General features: G+C 35.3%; 1 protein-coding gene across 1 annotated transcript in view; it reads right to left on the bottom strand.

Moving 5' to 3' along the window:
• Positions 1–12,152: 12,152 nt before the first annotated feature.
• The window catches only part of Lgsn (lengsin, lens protein with glutamine synthetase domain), a 28,973-nt gene continuing 16,215 nt past the window's right edge, over positions 12,153–24,910 (bottom strand). Inside the window, exons 4-5 of the mRNA XM_026396813.2 lie at positions 19,249–19,415; positions 12,153–13,352 (exon numbers count right to left, since the gene is read on the bottom strand). Coding sequence (XP_026252598.1) covers positions 12,153–13,352; positions 19,249–19,415 — 1,367 coding nt within the window. The remainder of the gene's footprint in view (positions 13,353–19,248; positions 19,416–24,910) is intronic.

The following is a 24,910-nucleotide window of genomic DNA, read 5'->3' as shown; positions in this document are numbered from 1 at the left end:
GCCAAATCTGAGAGGGCAAATACCAGTGTGTTTTAGAAATAAATGGAGATTGAGTGTAGATTTGATTAGCCCATATTTTATTTTCTATTTTTAAAGTCTATCATTATTCAAACTATAAAAACTACATAGTACAAAATAAAGTAAATTATTATTCTTGGGATGATTTTTTTTTGCTTTTGGTAAAATAGTACATTATCTTTGGTAAGATTTTCAAATTTCAAAATTACATAAAAATCTGTAACTTATATAAGTTGTATAAGAAGAAGCTATAACTTACCTGTTTCTTGGCATAAATATCATACTAATTTATAATTTTTTCTAAATTTAATCATAGATATTCTTTAGGAAAGAATTTTTGTTTACAAGGTTATCATAAATCTGTTACTCTTAGAATAAGCTTGCTTTCCTTGAAATCTAATAAAATGAGCTCTTTTCAGAAAAAAACCTCAGTGTCAAACATCATTTTTTGTATATGTTAGGTTTTTGTCCTTTGTATAAATTATTAAAATCTGCCTTTCTTTTAACCCTGCATATTTCTCTTATATCTTATCACAAAAAAATGTATTTAGTAGTAATAAAATGAGTGAATAGACCTGCATATCAGTATTTTCTATTGTTCAAGATATTTGTCGTGATATAGTGTGTTAGCAAGATTCCTTTCAACTTTACAGGCAGATGAAAGTCCTGGTATTCCTGGGATTCCTCCAGAAAGTTCCATTTGTGAATGCTGACATCTTTTTACATGTGTATAGAATATAACTGTGAACAATGATATTTACGGACTGCTTGAATCAGATACACCATTATATTTTCTGTCAGTCAAAGATTAAATTCCTTTGAAATCTATTGCAAATAGTAAATTTTTAAAAATCACATTCACTCAAAAAGTCTTCCTTATCCTGTTTAGAGCAATGAAAAATACTGAGAATGCGGAGGAAAACAAATCTAAAATCCAGAAGACACAGAGATAGAATGGCTACACCTAGACCCACTTTTGTTTCTCTATGTACTTCCCACCATAACTGTCCCTAAAAAATTATTCTTTTAAGTTGTAATTCCCAACTGGGAAGGTCTCTAACTGTATAGACAAAAGTAAAGAGAAATTCATGTTGTCTCCATTGTCACAGATATTAATAATTTTTTAGTTCACCCACACATATTGAATGTATGCTTAATGAAAGCCGGGTACTATTTTAGTGGCTTTTCATGCATTTGATAATTTAATCCTCACATTAATAAGTTTTCTGATTTTTGACTGAGAGAGAAGCTAAGCACAGACATTCTTAAAAACCTTCTCAAGGACTCAGTGAGTTGTAGAAGTAGAACATCAACTGAGGCCATCAAATTCCAGAGACTGTTCTATCTGACCCTACAACTAGCCATCTTCAATAGGCGTAATAACCAAGTGCTTCTGCAAACTATAGCCCTGGATTCAATCACAGCATCACACAAAAAAAAAAAAAACAAACAAAAACAAAATAAATTGTACTTTTTGCTTTTATGAGGAGGGTTACATCTATTATGGAAATACACTTTTGCCTGTCTCTCATTTGTGTGTGTGTGTGTGTGTGTGTGTGTGTGAGAGAGAGAGAGAGAGAGAGAGAGAGAGAGAGAGAGAGAGAGAGAGAGAATATCTAAAATTAATAAAGTATTTCAGAATCCTTTACAGGAATGTGGACAAAGGCAATGTGTAAATTATGTTTTCCTGTTATGAGTACATATTCAGACATGGCTGTTTCTGTCTTATGAAAAAACTGAGCTTATTATTAAAGAGAAGCAAGAGGCATTGCCTAACTCTACCCAGTACCAAACAAAAATCACAGAAGCTCTTGATCATGCAAGAATTTTCCCTCCTGGGACAATCAGATAGTGCAATAAGGGTAAATGTACTGCTGACATTCTATTCTTAACAATAACTCAAGCCAAATAAGGTGGAAGGCATTCAATCAGAGACCATTTTTTATAGTCTCTCCCCTTCCTAAAAGGAGTAAGTGATGAAGTGAAGTGAGATCATTCACATGTCAAGAAGCTTTTAACTGTCTTCGCTGCAAACTTGATTAATAGTCATCACAGTACACCTAATAGCGCTGCAGATAACATACTTTTTTGAAGCATGTAAAAGCCTTCCTTGGGTATTAAGAAGATATCCTAGGTGTGAGAACATCTGTTTGGCTTCTGTTGCAGTTTAGAATAACAAACGTTAGCCCCCAGGGGCACAAGAAAGGAGAAGCATGGAAGTCACATCTTGAAAGCAGCAGAAGCCTTTGAGATTTTTTTCCCCCCTTAGATTCCAGGCTTATGAAAATCTCTGTGAACCACTGGATGGGTCTTGATCCTGCAGGACAGTGCTTCTCAAACTTAAGCATGCAGAGAAAATGCCTGGAGCACTAGTGGAATTGCACATTTCTGGGCCTGAGGATTTGCATTTCTACAAATCTCAAAGCTCAGGTGATGCTTCAGTTGCTGCAGGACTTCTCTCTGAGCCACTTTGAACAGGGATGATCTAGGGCATTCTTGCAAACAGTGATTCCTGACATTACCTCACTTTCTCACTATTTTCTCTCACACCAACAAGACAAAGAAAGAAGAGCTCTGGTAAACATGAAAAGTGCAGTAGCAATGATTAACTCCTGATCAAAATGAAACAAGACCATTAGGTCACCGAATAACAGAAAACATCCCAGACTGAATACCTGTGTATCCCTGAATGGAGGATCCATTTTATCCCACCATTTCCATAGATCCCAATGATAACAGGTGAACTTACCAATTAAATCTTTGTTGTCTCATACTATTAAGAGAAGCAAAGAGGAGTTGAAGTAGAGTACACAAGGCATCCAAATCAAATGCTCATGCTTTCTGCAGATTTCAGTCAAGAAATTTCTTTAATCTCCACTTGATTTTATTTAGGCTTCTGTTATTCCAACTTACAGCAAAGTTTTCAGTCAAAGTTTTAATCGAATGATTAAATTATACACTCGTTTAGTGTCACATTTTTAAAGGAATGTCCAAAAGAACTTAACACAATACATTTGTGAAGCTTCTTAGCAACATGATCTAACTTTATGTGTAGTTTTCTTAAATTAAAAAAAAAAAAGAGCCAGGCATTGTGGTGCCTGTAATCCCAGTGGCTTAGAAGGCTGAGGCAGGAGGATCGCAAGTTTAAAGCCACCCTTAGCAATTTAGTGAGGTCCTAAGCAATTTAGCAAGACCCTGTCTCAAAATAAAAACATAAAAAGGGCTGAGGATGTGTCTCAATGATTAAACACTCTGGGTTCAATCCCTTGCATAAAAAAAAAGAAAGAAAGAAAGAAAAGAAGAAAAGAAAAAAGAAAGAAAATAATTATTTTAACAAATTTGCTGCTGTGAATAAGGAAGTCACCCTCATTTAATACATGGGTAAATTGTGGTTCAAAAAAAATAGGTTATTTGTTCAAGATCACATGCCAAGAGCATACAGAGATAGCAGGCCTGCTGTGAGCCTTAATGTGTGGGGCGAAGGCAAGACATAGCTAAAGCTGCCAGTGGGCCACTGAGGCCCTTCCCTAGATAGAGGATATGGCAGAGACTGAGAGGCTTTATGGTGCCAGAAAGAGCCAAAGTGGCACTGGTTCACAGGAGGAGGGATCTAAGGGAGGCCCTGATTATATGACGAGAATAGACCGCATATCCCACCAGCTCTCCTAGGCTGAAACCATTGATAGCTGCAGATGACCTGTGACCAGGCATGAGAAGGAATTTCTCCTAAAGGGAAATCAGTGAAAATTCAAAAAATAGTAGAGGACCAGCAGTAGAGTTTTAGTTCAAAATGCTAAGGAAGAGATTATGAGTTGGACAACTGGATGAGTTGAGATCAAGGTGCCTCTAGAACATTCAAGTGTAAGTGCATTTTGAGAAATTGATTCAGCAGTCATGTGCATGTAGATAAAAATTTAAGGTGTGGGACTTGCCACTGGTGCCCACTGGTTTTTCTTAACATTCCACAAGAATTCCCTCTACCTGGCCCATCCTTATTTTAATGGCCACCAAGTTTGTACAATGTGACTCCTCCCTTCCAGGTGACAGTTAACTGCATAAGGAATAACAAAGCCATCCAAATTGAACGAAGGAATTTGGAGTTAAGACTAAGAGTATCTCAGTTCAGATAGATTTCTTGTTGAACATAAAGGATGCACATTTGGGCTGCTGTTTCATTTTCCACCATGCCAAGAAATAAAGCAAGCCAGTCTACAGCAAGGAAGAAAGCATGATACTAGCATAAACAGAAACACAGAGATAAGAACGAGGAGGAACTATGTTTTGGATTACTTCCAGTTCTTCAGTCCCTAGTCAGAGCCATTCCTAAAACCTGTATCTAAGATGCCAGGGTCCAGAAAACATCCTTTTATCTCTACCAAAAAAAAAAGAAAGAAAGAAAGAAAGAAAGAAAGACTCCTTCTGTTTAATCAAGTTCATTTTGAGTTCTATTACTTCTAACTCAGAGTCTTAAAAAATGAACCATAGGATTCACAATGTATATGATGGTATGAGGACACATTTTAGAACAGGAGGATCAAGCATGGAAGGATCCTGAAAAATGGTCAACAATAAATTCCAGGCAGAAAAGCGTTCACAGGAGATTGTAAGCAATCTGAGAAAGAAGAAAACCTAGAGCCTATAGCATCTTCATTTCAAGAGAAAACCATTCCTACAAAGAGGCAGAAGTGAATGGTGTCAAATCCTGCCTGTCGACTGGTCGTGAAACATAAAGAATGAGACATGGCCCCTGGATTTAACAGGAGGCCGTTTCCTGTTAACCTTGGTGAGAGCAATTGGAGTGTATTAGTGGAGGAAGAAACTAGAATGTTTAAGGCAGAGGTGAGAAGCTGTGAGGAGTAAATAGTAAGAAGTCTGATGAGGATACATAACACAACAATGAATCTGATTTTTAAAAGGAGAGAAGTGAGAAAGGCACATGAGATTAATATTTTTTCTCTTGGTGTGTGTGTGTGTGTTATGGATCTGTGTCTGTGTGTGCTACACACATTAGATATGTCATCATGTTTAACTTCTGATGGAAAAGAAACATACTAGAGATACAGTAGAAAAGAGGTACCTGAAAAGGCCACAGGGCTGAGCTCTTGAGAGTACTGAGGACTCCTCTTGCATTGCAAGCGGAAGAAAAGAAGAAAAGCGATGAAGCTGAAGTAAGATGCCCTTTCGCTGACGGAGAATTAAGGAAGCAGGACTGCCTGACACAGGCTGTTAGTGTTAGCTTTCTTTTCTTCTTCTTAGCCACGCTTTTTTTCCTTTTCCAAGTCCTGGAGGCATGGGATCTGATGACTCCCATTATCTGGGGGGAATGTAGTTAGAGCTGAAGAACTCTGTGGTTCAGCCAAGGCCTTGGTATTATTTGATCATGTCACCTCCCTCTATGCTGTTTTGTTCTTCTCCTCAACACACAGATTCTGTGTTATATTCACAAACACTTACAAATATGAGCTGGAAGCTCATCATGGGAGGCAAACATGTTGTCTAGTTTTGCATCCATTTACCTCCTCAATAATTTACACAAGAATGGCTCCTAAAAATAATTATTTAATAGCTAGAATAGAAATGCTACTTGTTATCTAACTGAAAAACAATTCAGTACCGATAGTTCTTTTTCATTTCAGACATTGTCATAATTTATATCAACATTTTATAAAAAGTGGGCTGATGTATGTTTTTGGTGATCAGAGGAAGAACCTAGCACTTCATATAATTCGTTCAACTTGGAAATGTTTCAGAGGTTTGTTTTAATAATCTGATTCACTTAAATGACCTGCAAACAAGTAGCATAATATATATTCTTCCAGCATTCTTTTCACAGGTTAAAATTTAAAATTAACCACTTTATATTTAAACAACCATTTTGGTAGGGTAAAATTTAAAAAGACCTTTTTTAGATTTCTTCAGACCTGTTTATTCCAAATCCAATGTAAAGCCATCCAGAATTTAGGAACCCTGGACTCATTTCAGGCATCACATAAAGCAGCTGATGTTTCCACGGTTTCACATTCCTAATGTCTCCTGAACACACCCTTCAATGTCAGTCATATTATATCTTTCTTATGGTCTGTCTCCTCTCCTCTCTGATATTAAGCCTGTATTTAATATCTGTTAACCTAAATATACTCACATACAAGTCATATGATTGGAAATGTCTGTATGATGTTAGTCTTCCTAATACATCTTCTCAATTTTCATTCATTTACGATCTGGTTATTTTCATGTTTAATAGTAGACTTTGTGATGAACATTGAGCCACCATGTGATAACTGTTCAATGGTGCACTGCTGCCCTCTAGCTTACAATTCAAAGGTTCTCTAAAGTCTGAGAATTTATTCAGAAAATCTTTTGTACATGCATGATAAATTGATGGTCATTACTTTTATGTGAATCTTAAGTTAGCAGTGCTATGAAAATTATATTTATAGAGTTATTAATTTCTTCCCTTTCTAGGTGAAATTAATATGGTCAACTGAACAATATAAATTTAGAAAAAAAAATCCTGTTTCAGCTCTTCTCATGTTACCTGTAATTACAGGTTTACATGACATTTCCTAATAAGGATATGAGTTCCAAGAATAAAGGTCACAGGTCTTACTTATGTTTGCATTTATAATTCTTATTCTTTGCAGGTGTTCCAGAATTCAGAAAATGTCAGTCAGTCAATGCATATGGTATGAGCATAATTCAGTGCTATGTTTCTACAATATAATACACACACATTCATATACCTGGACACAGTGAGAGATAGAGATGAATACTCAATCAATGATTTATGGTTTTTATTGACCCTCAAATTTCTGCTTTTAAATGAACTTCTTTAAATTTTCTGCTTCTAGAAACCCTTGACGAAACACAATTTGTTAAGCTTGATGAGAATCATAGAAAACAGAAAAGAGGAAAATAAAGGGAATCGGGGGGGACAGAGAGGGGTGGGCGGGCAGGGAAATGGAAGGTAATGGGGAAGGAAATTGACCAAATTATGTTATGCACATGTATGAATATGTCACAATGAACCTCTCTCTTATTTATTATGATAATGTATCAATAACATTTATCAAATCAAAAAGGAAAAAAAAGCAGAAGACAGGGTAGAATAGTATAATTTTAATTATGTAGAACCTTTCAACAATTTTCTTATGCTTATGGAATTCCTCCCCCCTTTGGACTCTTGTCCCAAAAGTAGAAATTAGAGCCTCACCTTTCTAGTTTCTCTTACACCCAGGTGTAAAGCCTCTGCTAATTAGATGCAGTCATTAAACCATGTGGGCTCCACTCTGGTCAATAACACTCCAAGGTCACAGTGTTGGCCTCCTGGGAAGGTGTGTTAGGACTGTCCTAGTAGTGCTGTTGTCCATCAGCAATGGCTGAAGATCTCTCAGGAGAAGTCAAGCATAGTTTTAAAAACTGAATTTCTAGCCTTACCAGTTTCTGTGAAATATGTATTTTTAATAAATTTCTTTCTGCTTAAAGTAGCTAAAATTTGCAAAAGCTAACTGAAAAATACTACATAAAAGGATGTGCAAAGAAAAAGAACTCTTTCAAAAGGAGAAGGGAGAAAGGCAAAGAATGCCCCTAATCAAATTACTAGGAACAATTTAATGCTTATATTAGGTTTAGATTAAACAAAGGTTTATTAAGCTCCTTGAATATAGCATACATCTTGTGAGGAGAGCTTTCTCATTTATTGCATTATTTGATGTTCTCTATAATTTTCTGAGAAAGCTATGTGTGTTTTATGAAAAGAGATTTAAGACTCGGAGAAGCAAAGTGTTGAAAGAATTGGAATCAAACACAGGTTGACACTCTTTCAGTATTACGGTCTCTGTGCTGTTCAAAATGCCATCACTACAGAGCCCCAGCAGTTTATTACATACTTAAAATCATGATCCATCCACCCTGATTTCTGAGGTTTTCTTTTTTCCTTTTTTTTTTTTTACTTCACTAAAGTGGATTCTTTGTAATATATTCATATAGGCACTTAAAATCATGATCAGTCCACCCTGATTTCTGAGGTTTTCTTTTTTTCCATTTTTTTTTACTTCACTAAAGTGGGATTCTTTGTAATATATTCATATAGGCACACAGTATAATTTGGTCAATTTCCTTCCCCAATACTTTCCATTTCCCTCCATCCTTTCCCATCCCCTGTTGCCCTGCCTTTTCCCTCTTTCTGTTTTCCATGACCCTGACCAAACTTATCAAATTGTGTTTCCTCAAGAGTTTGAAGAAACAGAGAACCTTTAGGATCAATAAAAACTACAAACCATTGTCATGCTATGTTTATCTCTGTCTCTCAGTATCTCTGGTATATGAATGTGTGTGTGTGTGTGTGTGTGTGTGTGTGTGTGTGTGTGTTATACTCTAGAAGCACAGCAGTGAATTATGCTTACACCATTTGCATTGATTGATTGGTTTTTCCCGATTTCTAAAACACCTGCAAAAAATAAGAGGTATCAACACAAATATAAGTAAGACTTGTGACCTTTATTCTTGGAACTCACATCCTTATGAGGAAATGTCATGTAAACTTGTAATTATAGGTAACAAGAGAAGAGCACTAACAGAAAGTTATTATACACATAGGTAAAATCTGGAGATAAAAGTTCTAATACCTATAATAGGAAACCCAAGACTAAAGGTATTGTCCAATAATACCTATATCATAAACATTTTGGTAAATCAGCTTTGTTAACAGCTGAATGGAGATATGTCAATAGACTGCTCTGTTTTGCTGATAAGTGCAGGCTTTACCACATGGTTTTGATTTTTATTCATATTAAAATTTTTTAGATCTCTCATTGCCTTCAAAATCATCATTCAGCTTTTATTGTTATTCAGACACTATAAAATGAAATTTTATATTATAAAATGTCCTTGAAAACAGCAACTTCTTACTATGACACTAATGTTTTAGTTTCTAGTCTTAAAACATTATCGTTTTTAATTTACATTTCTTATGTATACTCATTTAATAAACAACTTTAAATTCAGTAATCACATTTTCCCCTAAGCTTTGATTAGAACAATTATGGTAAATGAAAATAAGAAAGTAATTTCTGTAAAGAGATTCGAAAAGCATCCTTTTCAAGCCATAAAGCAGCGTTTCAAATAGTTTGTTCAGTATTAGGCCTACAAAAATATACATTTTGTTCTGTGTAAGAAACACAGATCTAAAACTTTTTCTTGTCTGCTTATTGTCTTTGTTTTGGTCTCCCCTAGGATTGTAGCCAAGGATTAGCATACAAAAGGTGCTCAATAAATGCTATTGAATGAATGTTCCTTAGACCTCAATGACAGGCAGCTTGTGAACAGATAAGAGAAATAGAAAACCAGTTAACTGAACTTTTACGTCTACCTAACCCACTTTTTCTTTGACCCTAACCTCTCTTATGACAATCCTTACTTTTGGCTTGCTTTAGAGAACAAGAACATACATCAACACACACCTACCTGAAATCAATGAAGACAGCCACACCCACTTTTTCTATAAACTGATTTGTAATATATAACTGAACATTTTCTACTCACTACCAAACACTCAATAGAGATGTAGTATTCCCAATTATGTGATTTCCTCACACTGGCATCCTGAGTAATTGTGTTTTCAGAGTTATACTAATAATGTATAAGGAAAGGGAAATAAAGGCTACAAATGCTGTAATTAACAGAGTTTTTTATAGCATCTTTTATTCATGGAGGCAAAAACAAGCCAAAGCACTAGACAGGTTTCTTAAAGGCCTATAAACTATGAAGCAGTCTATATAGCTCTATTATGGTGAGAGATAATAAAATATTTTTGCATGAGTGGATCCCTCTGATTAACTCAAATTCTCCTCTCCAGGAGTAGAAAGATTGTAGAAACAATCTTTCATGGTTCTTATATCTTTATTCTTTCATCTCCAAATCCCTCAAATATGCTATGCATACACATGTACACACTCATTCACACAAGCAAGAAAAAGGCATTTACTTTCAAGGAACAAAAAACCAACAATTAAAAAGATAAATAAATCAATAAATCCACAATTCCAGTCAAAAGAAGAAGAGGAAGAGAAAGAAGGAGGAGGAGGAGGAGAAGAAGATAAAGAAGAAGAAAGGAAGAGGAAGGAAGAAAGAAGAAGGGAAAAGAAGAAGAGGAAGAAAGGAGAAGAAACAAAAGAGGAAGAGGAAGAAAAAGAAGAAGAGGAGCAGGAGAAGGAGGAAGGAGAAAGGGAAGGGAAAGGGGAAGGGAAGGAGGAGGAATCACTGCATCTTAAAGGAGATAGAATTTTGTTCCTCTTTCAGGTAAAAATCAGGTAAGTCAAACTCAGCTCCAGCAAGCAGAGCTTCCACCTCATTACTCCACCTTCTGGAGGGAATCACTCAGTCACACCATCTGCAGGCAAATCAATGAAAAGGGTAAAGACAAAGAAGGAAAGGCAAGGTACACCACATCTGTCCTTCAAGGACATTTCCTGGAGCTTCCAAACAACACTTCCACCTACATCTCTGGCTTAAACCTGATAATATGACCACATTCAGCCTCAGTAAAAGCTCAAAAACATCATTTTATTTTCATAATGTCTTCCCAACTGACATACTGAAGTTTTATTGAGAACAGAAGGAAAATGAAAATTGACTGACAACGAGGAAGCTGCCATGAGGTATCTCCTTAAACCTCCCAAGAAGAATTGTGTGCAATTTCATGCTCAGAGATTTCAGGACCGATGCCTTTTCTTCTGCACACAACCTACATTACCTTTCTCACTACTTCATCCATCCATGAACTTTATTCTTGTATTTCCAAATATTCTTGTGCCTCAAAGGAAAAGAGAGGTGAGCAATTAGTGAAGGACAGACCCAACTTTCACTATTTAAGCTACTAAGAATTTTAATAGGAGGAACTGAGCCAAATTCTAGTGCTCTGCTTGTGTGTTTCCCATCTAAATTGAGACCACAGTCAGCTTTAATTGAACATAAAAATCTCCTGTTTAATCCAAAGCAGTGAAGAGTGTTTTCATTTGGTAGTAAATAAATTTTGGACTTTTTCCCAAAAGATGCTAAACTTTAGTGATAGTTGCAAAACCATCACATTCAAAGGCCTGGAACATTTAATATTCTCTGGAGAAATATCAGTCACTATGGAAAACAGAATTGGTAATTTAAATATAAACTTAAGCTGCAAACATAGCCCTGGTTAGCTAGGCAGTTGTTCTCACACTCCATAGAGCACAAGAAGTTTCAGAGAATTATAGAGTTTCCAAAAATGAAGCAGGGCTAGAGATGTAGCTCAGCAGCTAAGCATGTCCAGCATGTATGAGGCCCTGGGTTCAATCTGAGCACTAAAGAAAAAAAAAAAAAAAAAGAAGAAACAAAGCAGGCAGATCATAAACACACACACACACACACACACACACACAATCTTTTATGGATTGGGCTTCTTTATGAGACATTGTTTAAAGAAAGGCTTTGGTCATTTTTAAAATCTGACCTCATGATTCCCAGCCCTAATTCTATTTCTTCTGGATTTGATTCCTGGGATCATCATAACCTTGAGATCTCTAAACCTTTCAAGACCTAGTGGATCAAGTTGAAAAGAAAAGAGACATGTAAAAACTTCTACTGACTTGTCATCATGACATATTTTGCCATATTTATTTAATGTATTTAGAAAACATATAATGATGCTTACAACTATATCCTTAATATGTCTTGATTAGTAAGATTATATTAACATATTTTTCTCCCTGGCAGTCACAACCCAAGTGTAGAATTGAAATTATTCCCTTATTTTTTTAGTCATTTAAATTGTTTCCTATTGTTTACGTCTTTTTTTTTTCAACGTGTAAATGTATTTATTGTCCCCAAACTGAATATGCCTTTGTAGGTCAGCATAACACAGAGGAAATGATGACTAACTGACAAGAGCTGGTTCAATTTGCATCTTGGAGTTTCACTGCAACTTTATTGCTTCTATGTTATCAGAATCCTCTCAGCAGTATCATCTATCAAATATTCCATGGGGACAAAAAAGAGTGAATGCATTTGTAGTCTTGTTAATTACAAAAGCTCAATCTTTTCTTCTAGATAGATCAACTACTTAAGTCATGATATCATCTCTAAAGCTCAATAGTTCTATTCTAAATAAAATACTCTAAGAATTTATTTCTCTCAGCATCTGTTTCTTCATTTTCCAACTCGTATTTCTTCATGGCAACAAAATAGCGAATAAAAGTTTCCCCTAGAGCTTCTCTCAGACATTGATCTTCCTCCAGTGCCACAAGGGCATCTTCCAGTTTCAAAGGGATCTCTGAAGGTTTTAACTGAGAAAGGTCTGTGCCCTCATCTGGACCAACCAAAGCGCCATCACTGTTCTGCAGTCCATCCAAGCCTGCAGCTATCGTCGCAGCCAGCACCAGGTAAGGGTTTGCTGTTGCTGAGCCTAGTTTATTTTCTATCCGGGTGCCTTTCTCGCCATGGCACTTGATATTAAAGGCACAGCTGTTATCGTTGTAGCCCCATGTCGCAGGCACACTCTCCTTCGGGTCTTTACTCTCCTTGGAATAACGCTTTCGGCAGCTAACAGCAGGCGCCATCAGGCAGCTGAGAGCAGCAGAATGCTTCAGAAGACCTGCCAACCATTTTTTCCCAGTGACCGTGAGCTGTTCAGTTCCAGAATTGTTGCAGAACATGTTTTTCTTCCCATCAATGTCCCAGACACTATGAGACAAGATTCCCGAATTGCAGAATCCAGTCTCAATGAAAAAGCTGGCGATGTAATTATACTTCCTTGCCACTTCTTTGACACCTGTTCTGAGGGTAAATGCATTATCAGCTGAACTAATGCCAAATTCTGGCAGAAAACAGATTTCCATGTGACCAGGTCTAGTAGAAGAGGAAAAGCTCTCAACATTGGCCCCAGTATGATATAAGCCATCCACGAGTTCCTGCATGAAGGGCTGGTCATGATTATTTAGAAATGTTGAAGCAGGGAAAGATATGGTCTTTGAATTGATAACTTCGGGCACACCAAAAATGCAAAAATCATAGATGAAGGCAGAGAGCAGGGAAAAACCGGAGTCCTGCAGCTGCTGCAGCTGCCTCTTTGCGATATACCTTGGAGAGGTCAGCAGAGGTTCCCCAGTCACAGTGAAGGTGTCACATATCACTCGCGCAGTTCTTTCTGCCCATGGCAAAACTCGAAAGGTTGATAACTCCGGCATCAGGACTATGTCACTATTAAAACAGGTGGCTCTTATGTGATTCACTTCATTGTCCTTCAGATTCGGCATCAATTCAAGATAACCTCGGGGCATGAAAACACCATGGGTCACTTTTTCCTAAAAAAGGAAGAGGATAAATTAACTCGGTTTTGAAACTAGAACACAAACAAAAAGTCTGAGAAAGAGCTATGCTAATGATAAATATGCACATATATTTACCATATTTATATATAGTATACACACACATATATGTTTAACATCTGCTTACACTAACTCAATATCATCAGATACATTTTAAATATTTCAGAATACATCCCCCAAAGGCACTTTTATAAGTAATTCTTAATATTTTAAGACTTGAAGGTTTTATATGCTTGCTCATGGATGGGAAAACAGTGGTTATAAATGCTATAAACATTTATAAATAAATGGTGTTATGATAAAGAAAATCTCTTTATAGGAAAAGACAAAGATAAAAGCCTATGGAAATATTTTAAATTATCATAATCAAAAGTACTCTGTAAAGAACTTTTTATTTTATAGTACAGTTTGCTAAAACCTCAGAAAAGGCTTTATTTTGATTTATTTATTCTATATATTAATTTATATATAATTTAATTTAGATAAAATTTAATATAATTATATAATATATAATATATTATAATTTAATTTATATATAATTAATTAATGTTTTAATTGGATATACTTAGGGTATACAGTGTGATAACTCCACATATGTGTAAATGTGTCCTAATAAAACTAGGGTAATTAATGTTTCTATCTCCTTAGCATTACTTTATGTTTGGAACCTTCAAGCATGTCTCTTCTAATTATTCACAAAACATAAAAGGTTATTATGAACTATAATCACCTTACTATGCTGTACAACTATAAAACTTTTGATTCCTGTCTGTTTTGTTATCCATTATCCAACCTCTATCCGCACTCCCTCCACTTTTCCCAGTCTGTAGTAAACATTATTCTAGGGAGTGCAGATATAGAACAACTTTTTTTCAGTATCCACATATAGAGAGAACATGTGGTATTTGTCTTTTTTGTTTGTTTGTTTGACTTACTTCACTTAATATAATGTCCTCCAGTTCCATCCATTTTGCAGCAAATGACAGGATAGAATTCGTTTTATGGCTGAATAGTACTCCATTGGTATCTATATTACTTTTATTTATCCATTCATCAATTTTGTGGAATCTAGGTTAATTCCATATCTTAGCTATTATGAATTATGCAACAATAAATAGGTCAACCACATAATCCAGCTATCTCACTTCAGCATATATATCCAAAGAAAATATTCTCACATCGAAGAGATACCTGCATTGCCATGTTTATGGCTTATTCTATTATAATCCCCTGAGTTAACTATTCTCAAAATTCTACAGTAAAGGTCCTCAACCTTTGTCATAGAACTGAACATAGTCAGACCTACAGCACACAGGACAGTTGTCTAATACAGAGGAGCCAAATCATCTGACAGTTTCACTCCTCTCTTTATTCATTTTTACAACCCACTTAAGAATTAACTACCTCACTGTCTCAGAGAATCCCAGAAACCCTATCAGTTACTATGAACCTATATCTCCAAAGTTATAGTTGCCAAAATGTTGTAGCCTTCTAATCAGTATGAACTAGGTGTCAGCAGATCTGGCCTCTGGCCATAGCTTTTTTATTAATTACTGATGTGAAACTAGGTAACTTAGTGGACTATGTGCTTCAGCTTCCCTGTCTATAAAACATAAGTGTTCAACTGGATGATTGCTAAGGCACTTCTAGCCATATATCTCTGGGATTCAGTGGTTTTCACCATTTAACTTTTGCTCTGTGCCAGTCAACATGGAAGTGGTGAGGTTATAAAGTTGAACAGACATATAAAACAATTTCTGGAAATTGTGTAGAAATTCCAACAATTCTTCATGTGCTGATAATTACATCAATGGGTAGAGAATAGTTCCTGGCTATAAAATATGATTTTCATGAAATAATGAGCATCACGAGGTTATTAAAACATGCTACTATTCTGCAAGGGAGACCATTTCCTTATGTTATTCCCAAATCTCAAAAAGCATGCCTACCAAGGAGGGCTGGTGCTAGCAGCAGTAATCTACTGGTCCACTTTTATCCCAGTACCAAGCACATGGCAAATTCTCCAAAAAATACGGCACCATTTTATCCTAGGTTCCCCTTTTGGCCTTTTAAAAACTATTTAACAGTGTTTTTTCTTTATTTTTAAGAGATGATTTGTTTTTCTAAAAAAAAATCAATATTTTTATTTAATAAAAAAAGTAGTGAGTTCAAATGAAGAATAAAAGGATATTTTAAAGCTGAGCTGGAGGCAGTAGGTGCATGGGGAAAAAAGAACTGAGCTGGAAGTGCAGACTCACATACTGTGACCCTGAGCCACTGCCTCCTTCACCCTCCACTGTCTCTGCACATACTTTCAAATGCCAACTGACTTGGCTGATCCAAATGTGCTTTTATCAGCAATGAAGTTGAGTGAACTAAGCATCTTTGGTGCCTATTTAACTTTGCAAATTACTCAAGAACATATACACATTAATATTGTGTGCACATGCGCACACCCCCGCCCACACACACACATATGCACACAAACATTATGGAATCTTAGAACGCTCCCATATGGACTCCTCAATTTAAATTTGCACTGCAAGAAATAATGTTATTTCCCTGCTTGTCTACTTTTTTAGTTTGAACATCTTATATTAGTTCTGTGTATCTAAAATGAGGGATAATGAATTTTATTCATGAAACTTCTAAGATTTGTTGCAATTTAAATTTGTGTTTGTACTCATTTCACTGTGAACAGTGGAGAAAAGTTGATTACCACTTCATTCCAACAGTCCTTCACAAACATGTGGAACAGTAAAAAGTCACATATTCTTCAGGCTATTTAATCTGTATTTTTCTGAACACTCTTCTAGCACTCTCATTTTTTTATTCTTTTTTGAATATGCTGAATTTAAATTCTTTCCCATCTTTTCTGGGAAATATGTAAATACACATGAATGTATCTTGTTCATGATAATAAATTATCTTAAGTTTTGTTTAGAGATATAAAAAAGATTTTTTATAAAGCATGGGGACAACTTCACAGTTCAATATAGATCACTCTGAACTCAAAAAAAAATTCTTGTAGAATAATTCAAAACCCTGTGGCAATCAAAATTTGGACCACAATGAAGGTCACCCATTGAAATAAACCAAGAATTAGTTCTAGGGCAGTATGTTCTATTTTGATTAGATCAAAGATAGAACGAACCACCATAATTTTAATTAAAAAAAAAAAACAAAGATAGTATGAACTGGTTGTAAGGTTAAAATGTGCTTATGCTTGTAAAACAGTTATCCCAGTACCAAGCACATGGCAAATTCTCCAAAAAATATAGACACCATTTTATCCTTGATTCCCCTTTTGACCTTTTAAAAACTATTTAACAGTTTGGGGTTTTTTCCTTCATTCTTACGAGATGATTTGTTTTTCTCAAAAAAATCAATATTTTTATTTAATAAAAAAATACTGAGCTCAAATGAAGAATAAAAGGACATTTTAAAGCTGAGCTGGAGGCAGTAGATGCATGGGGAAAAAAAGAATTGAGCTGGAAGTGCAGACTCACATACTAACATCCTCACTCTTTTGCTGCCTGTCTGCCTAATTTTTAGAAAGATTTTCTTAACTTTTCTGGGCCTCATTTTCTTCGTCTATACATAAAAAATGGATTATATTATCTTTCTACACTTTCCTAGTCTAATAATTTTCAAATTGATATTTTTTTTGTCCACAAATAGGAAAGATGTTTTAAAATTACTTTTCTAAAGAGCTAAATTACTTTTTACTAAGCCCTGAGCAGACTCAAATTATTGACACCACACTTGATCTAATCAGTTTCCCATGCATAATTGTGTGGGAAATATTGTTTAGATCAGCTTGCATAAATGAATCTGTTTCTAATGTCTATTCCTTAATAAATTTTCCAAAACAAATTATCTTAAATTACAAATATTCATGATATAAATATTCATTATGATTTATATCTTTGAAAGTTCCAAAATGAATGTCAGATGTTTTCTAAAAAATGTGTGTATACTCTGATTGTTAAGTGAGAATAAAATAATAAAAACTAGATAATGAAATAAGAAAGTGAATTATTAGGAAATGAAGAAAAAATCTATTAATTGAGAAGCTGTATTATGAGTTATACCAAAATTCCCATGACAAACAGACTTTTTCCTAGCTGAACTCCATTAAAAAAGTGATTGTGATATGTGGACATAGAACAAAAAATTGGAAATATTTTCCATAGTAGTTTGAAAAACAAGAGGTCAATTTATTTTTATGTCCAGCACATCAGTCTTCAGCAAATGTAAACAGCATGTTGAGTTATATTGTGTAAATGTGTTCCATTGAAAAACTGAAGTAATATTCTAAATATGTAGCTTGTCATTAATTGAATAAATGATTAGAATTTGACCCCCCAAAAAAAGCTGAATAGCAAACAGTTTTATACTGAGGTCTGGCAAGTGGCTGAAGTACCAGTTTCAGTTTCTTATTGATTGAAAGAGATTCATATGCATCATCTTCTGGACCTGCCTATGGCAAATTTCACATTTTGTTATCAAAATTAACTAGCAGGTGTCCTTAACTGAATAAAGAAGAAAAAATATTTGCAGTCAAATAAGTACAAAGAATTTCTTGAGAAACAAATGTTTTGTTTGTTTGTTTGCAATATATGGATAGAACACAGGGGTTCTCTACCACTCAGTTACCTCCCCAACCCTTTTTATTTTTTGAGACAGGGTCTTGCTAACTTGCTGAAGCTGGCTTCAAACTTGTAATCCTCCTGCCTCAGCCTTCAGAGTTGGTGGTATTGTAGGCTTGCTCTGATGGGTTCTTAAGAAACAATTTTGAGCCTGTTGGAATCTTTCAAACTGGATTTTTAAGATATACCAATTTTCTTAACATAAGCAAAATATGAAAAATCATAATTTAATATTAAAATAATAAAAATATGACATACTTAAAATACTTAAACTTGGAGAATACTTAACTCTATACTTTCTTAAATACTATTGAATGATACCCCTTCCTAAGAAACATAATGAAATATTACAACAAATCAATCATTAAAATAGACATATGAGCCAGGCACAGTGGCACCTCTCTGTGATCAGCAACAGGAAGATAGTAAATTTGAAGCCTGTCTGAACATCTTAGTTAGACTCTGTCTCAAAAAAAAAAATTAAATGGCTGAGAATGTGGCTCAGCAGTAGAGTACCCCTGGGTTCACTCCCCAGTACAGAAAAAAAAAATTTTTTTTTTAAAATCTAGGGATGAAGTTCAGTGTGAAAGCATCCCTGGGTTCAATCCCCAGAACAGAAAAATAAATAAACCAACAAGCATATGGAATAAACTAACCATTAAAAAAACTTAGAAAGTTTCGAAATATATCCCCAAATGCAATGTTTCTTGATATCACTATTTTCAAGAACTTAATATACATTAAGTCATCCAATAACAATGGGGTATTTTCTTATCAGAGTTAGAGCTAAAAGGGATATTCCTTTTATCTAGCAAATTCTTTCTATTTAATCATTTTTCCCTTTCATATTTGCTCTTGGGTCTTCTGTTGCAATTTTCTCATGTCAAATAAAATATAATCTTTATAATTGCAGTAAGAAGAGAAAAGATAATTCTGTGGAGGGAAATTATTCCAGGCAGAAGGACTAAAATTGCCAGTCTTAATTAGTTTTGTGCTTCTATTGGATAAAAGGAATTGTTGTTCGAAAGCTGAGAGTATATGTTCAGCTCCTTGGGGGACAATAACGTGTTTGGATAGAGATAAGGAAAAGCAAAATAAATTATTGGTTTTCAGCTTGAATTGCTGTGTGGGTTACAAGAAAATAAAGACAAGTAATAAGGACCATTTGCTTGTTAATGGTCATGAAATTACATTTAATCCTAATTTTGTGTAAAACTCACTTGGAAAAAGTGTGCAGGGATACTCTTAGATCTGGACACACCATGCAGGTCTGTTGCTTCAAATCTCACAAACTGGAGGTGATTTTTGGCCATCTCTTGTTTAATGTGTTTGATTCTAGAAGAAAGCTGAGGTGTAGTCAAAATTTGAGTGTTGTCCCTGTTGCGATCTGTAAAAATAAAGAAGGCTCTAAGTCATTCCATCATGATAAACTGAGAAGCTAACTAGAGACAAAAGAACAAGGAACTAGTTATTATGAGGGTTAGCAAAATGTAACCATCATGTGAGTCCTGTCTTAACCTTTCTTACCCTGCCTTTTGCCATGCTCCCAAGAACCTTGTGTCTAAACAGCATTTTAAAAATGATTTACCAGTTAGGACTAGGTTAAGTGAACATAAAGTCTGCATAAGGATATAGCATTATCATATGTAGGTACTTACTGAAAATTTCTTTGCTTATGGAAATTAGAACATATTTGCATAACTGGATAGCATTGGCACCATAAAAGTCTGTATATCATTGAACAATGTGGGGTCTTCCAGAGTTACCTGATATTACCTAAATTAAAAGTTCCTGTATGATCTAAGATAAAATTATTGTTTGTTTAAATTTATTTCCTGTGGCTTTGTTTGTTTGGTCAGTTTTTTTGTTTTGTCTGTATTGTTTTTTTTCACCTGAATTCATATCTCTGTCAAGTCTAAAATTTGTTTAAATAAGCAACAAAAGCTTTTTAAGAATGAGAGTATAAATGAAAAATCTAAATTGCATACTTAGTTTTAAAATTAAAAACATAATAAAATATTCTTTTCAAAGCTATTAAGATAGTCTGCAAATTCTAAAACTTCAGAGCTACAGAAGGCTGGAGATAAATCCTCTAACCTGACCAATTCATCATCTTGAGTCCCAGAGGGGCACAATGAGATCCCCAAGTCACATTTTCAGTTCATTGCCAAGATGAAAACTAGAATCTGGGCTTCTTGACTCCTCACGGGGGGCTCATTACCACAAAATGAATGAATATGTCTACAGCACATAATACACATTATAAATGTTAGTTACTGGCAGAACTTGTGGGAGGCATCACAGAGTATATTGGTTCAGCCCATCTGCCTCCTTTCAAATCCTGCCTTTGCCTGGCAACTTTCTTATCCTCTCTGTGCCTCTGCTTTCTCATAGATAAAATATTACCTACTTCATAAGCTTGTTATGAGGATTAAACAAGTTACTTAACAGTTACTGGCAGACCGTAAGCACCATGTAAGTGCTACTTAAACGCATAAAGTGAGCACAATTACTCCAACCCTAGTAAATGACACTGTGATCATGCCTGCATTTGAACACCCGTCAATCTGTCACATGGCTGACATTGAACAGCAATAATTTTACAGTGATACCTGAGTATCCTTTTCAAGATATAATTAGGCTTTAAAAATAAGCATAAAATTGACAGTTTAAAAACAGATTAAGTAGATTTTAAATACATGAAGCATGAGGAAAACAAATTACTGGTTCCACCTATGCAAATATATCAGAGATAATGTCCTGTCACTGATATGTTTGGCTACTCTGAGACTCCTGAGGCTTTATAACTACCTTCCATTTAACACAAACAATTAAGTTGTAGCAATTACAATGTTTCATGCTAAATTAACAATTGCTGTGTTCCCAGCTTATTCTGAAATTTTGGGTGAGTAGCCCAAGTTGAATAATGCTTCTTAAATAAAATTTATAAGCATTTTTAGAATGCAGAAATTTCCAAATGCTCAGTGTTCTAAACATAATAAACAATTATATATAAGCTATAAAGAAGGCATCTTTAAAGGAAAAAGGTAATTTACAGGTTCTCCAGTAATAGGATGATAGGTAATCTTATTAGTTATTTGCCTTACCTATATCTTCTAAATTTTCTACAACAACTAAGAATATTTTAAAATAAGAAAAATATTCAGCCACTAAGATGGATTTTTTTTTTTAAATCACCACATAGTTTTCATACTGGATTTCATACCGGATATGTATATCTAGGAAGCATCCAGAAAAAGTCCTCATAAAATGTTAAATTACCTAACATTGGCAACAATAGGCAATAAACATGCCAGCACGTCTAAGTGAGAAGATTTTGTAATCTGAAAGAGCTAAAATAAAAATCAACTGAGTTATTAATTCTGTGAGCCTTGATCAAAATGTAGATAGCAACTTCCAATTCACTTTAATGCTCCAAGTTGCCCTCAGGCTGGTCAGTGAGTGTATGTATTAGTTTGCTAGAGCTGCACAGCAAATATTTCTGATCATATGACAGAAGTTTGATTTTTCATAATTCTGGAGGGTAGAAGTTGAAGATCAAAGTTATCAGTGGAGCTACATCTTCTGAGGCCTTTCTCTTCGGCTTATGGATGATCATCGTCTTCCAATATCTTCACATGACATTCCCTCTGTGCAAGTCTGTTTCCTTTTCTCCACTTATGAAGACACCAGCCAATACTGGAATAGAACCCATCTGACTTACTTACTTTAACCTTAGTTACCTATTTAAAGACACTGTCTCCGGATTCTGTCACATTCTTAGGTACTGAGGAACAGCTTTAACACAAGAATTTTTAAAAGACACAATTTAGCTGATGGTAGTATTTTATCCCTTTCCATTTTCTTCAGAGAACTCACTGCCTCCTACCATCAGACATTCCTCCTTCGCCCATGAGCCCCATGAGAGCAGGGGCCCAATTTTACTTGCTGGTGCATCCTCAATACCTGCAGCAGTGCTAGTATATGGTAGGCACTCAGTGACCACTCCTCTAACAAGTAAGTAGTTGGATGAGTGAATGAATGAATGAATCTATACTTGATTTGACCTTGTCAAATTAATAAGTAAAAATTGTATCTCATGCCCATCAATAGATGAGTGGATTAAGAAAATGTGGTTTAATTACACAATGAGTTTTACTCAACCATAGAGAATGAAATTATGGAATTTGCTGGCAAAGGAATAGAAATGGAGAACATCATGCAAAGTGAAATAAGCCAGACTCAGAAAGTTAAGGGACAAATGTTTTCTGTGGAAGCTAGAGTATAATAAGGGAAAGCAGGAGGAGAGGATCAGGTGTCATAAGATTTAGAAATCATCACCAACGTAGAAAAAGGAGATTGAGAGGGAGGGAGGAGAGATGAGAAATGTGGAATAAATTCAACAAAATCACATTATGTGCATATACAAATATACCACAAGGAATTTCATCTTTATGAATAAGTAGAAAGAACCAATCAAAAATAAATAAATGAGCAAAAGAAAGAGTAGAGAAAAGAAGATAGGGGCAGGGAGGAGTAGAGGGGAAAGTGGGGGAATAGGGACTGAAATTAAATTTCACACACGTATGATTTTGTCAAAACAAACCCAATTATTATGTATAACTATAATGCTCTAGTAAAAATTGTTTAAAATTTTAAAAAATTGACATCACATATTTTAGTATGTATCTTTAGTACTAAATTTTTCATTTACCAATTCAACTCTTTCACTAAATATGAAAGCCCTATCCAATCTAGTTTCATTTTCAAGGCATCAACTAATCTTGCTGCATCATTGTCTGAATTTCTTTTCTTCAAATAAATCATACTTGTTACTTACAATTAAGTGTTTTGGTCAGCCTTTCCCAGCTGCACATGATGAATAGCAGGCAGATAATTGCCAGTTCAGGGGCTCATTTGTTTTTCTTACAGTGTGATTCCTGGGAGGTGCTCTCCTATCCTATCCCCTCAGAGGACTAATAAATTAAATCAATGTGTTTTTGTACAGGAAGTTTTACTGCTGTGAATGTTTAGGGAAAAAAATAAGAAATTTTTTTAAAAACCCACAAAACTCTAGAAGGCACTGGAGAAATGTTGTCTGTGTTCAGTGACAATGAAGTCGTATTTCAGTTACAGAGAACAAGCCGTGGTCACTTATAAAAGGCAGATTGAGTAGGCAGTTGGGCTTTCAGAAATACCAATTCAAAAAAGGGTAAAAGTGCATTTGAGAACACACTCTGTAATCCATTCAGCTTATTGAACGCCTGGGATGCCACAGTCCTTTCCAAGGGCCCATCATCCTTTACACACATTTCTACAGGGAGACCACCCTGTTACTTCAAAGGTGCCCCCACCCTCTGGCCACATCACATCAGCTTAGACAGAGTCAGAAAGTCCAGTTGGCATTATGACCAGGCCCAAACCATGAAAGAAAAAAATGAGAGGAATAAGGGCTTATCTTCGAAAAAGTACATAAGTTTTTGGAAAAACCCAAATTAGTTATCACAAAGAAGAATATACCTCGTCAAAATTTCTTATACTCATGTTGGGGCTTGGTATTTATATTCATTTTCAAATGGTATATTAGTGGTTTGGGAATTGTAAACTGGTATTTAGAAACTGTAGAGAACTTAATTCAGCCTGGACCAAAGTAGGAGCTTCCAAATTGATTGAGTAAGTAATATACCCATCCCCTATTTGTGGTCGATGGAGCAAAGAGAGATGACGGCACAAATTTTTCCCCACACTTTTTAGTTACAACTAATATATGGTAAATCCCAACACTCTTTTGTAACTGAAACTAGAATATATAAAACAAAAATCACACACTGCATATGGAGGAGTCAATACAGGCAGCAGATGTTTTCTGATCAATCTTCCAGGTGTTTAGAAACCTTTTTGAATTAGTTAACAACAGCTGATTATTTGAAATATTCATGTAAAAATTTTTCTTGTAAGATTTTTGAAACTGAATCTGGTAACTTGCTGCATATTTCTTCATAGTAGTAATTGGCTGGAGTTCTGAGGTAGCCTGGTTGAGGTATGCATCTGCTAGCTCATAAGGTAGCAAACATTTTCTGTAAAGGATCACATAGTAAATATTTGCAACTTTGTAGGCCACATGGTATCTTTTACAGCTACTTGACTCTGCCATTTTGCATGAGAGCAACCATACACCTACACAAATGTGTGTGTGTGTGTGTGTGTTGCTTTTTTAAACAAAAACTGATCAACCAGTTCAATTTGGCCCTTGGGCCACAGTTATTTTGAACTCTGCTGTAATTTCTCATGACCAGGTCCACTCATTTCCCTACATCAGCCCATCGCTCTCATTTTTATTACCTCTGTGGTACCTGTGGACATTTGTATTGACAGCTCCTGATATTTAGAGGCTGTCAATGCTCATGTTCTTCCCATCATGGCGAAAGCACAGAGAATATCAGAGATGAGAGGTCATATGGTAAGCCGAACACCTGCTCAAGATTTTACCATGTCCTAATCCCTGGAATCTATAAATGGCATGGCAAAAGAGATATTCCGGGTAAAATTGGAGTTATAGACCTTAAAATTAGGAGTTTATCTTACATTATCCAGTAATGAGCCCTTAAAAACAGAGAACTTTCTCCAGCTGGAAGCAGAAAAAAAGAGAAAAAGAGGAATTCAAAGAGACTCCTAACATGAGAAGCATTTGGGCATCAGTGCTGTCTTTCTGATGCAGAACAAGGAAGGGTTTTTAGAGTAAAGTGCCACCTCCAATTGACAGCTGACAAGGAAACAGGAATCTCAGTCCTACAACAAGAAGGAACTGAATTCTCCCCACATATTGAATGAACTTGGAAGTATGTTATTTCCAAGTCTTTAGATGACAATAGCTTGATTTCA

Source organism: Urocitellus parryii, chromosome 8, assembly GCF_045843805.1.
Source record: "Urocitellus parryii isolate mUroPar1 chromosome 8, mUroPar1.hap1, whole genome shotgun sequence".
In the NCBI taxonomy this organism is placed as follows: domain Eukaryota; kingdom Metazoa; phylum Chordata; class Mammalia; order Rodentia; family Sciuridae; genus Urocitellus; species Urocitellus parryii.
The sequence above is the reverse complement of the archived record's forward strand: the minus strand, read 5'-3'. Positions and strand labels throughout refer to the sequence as shown.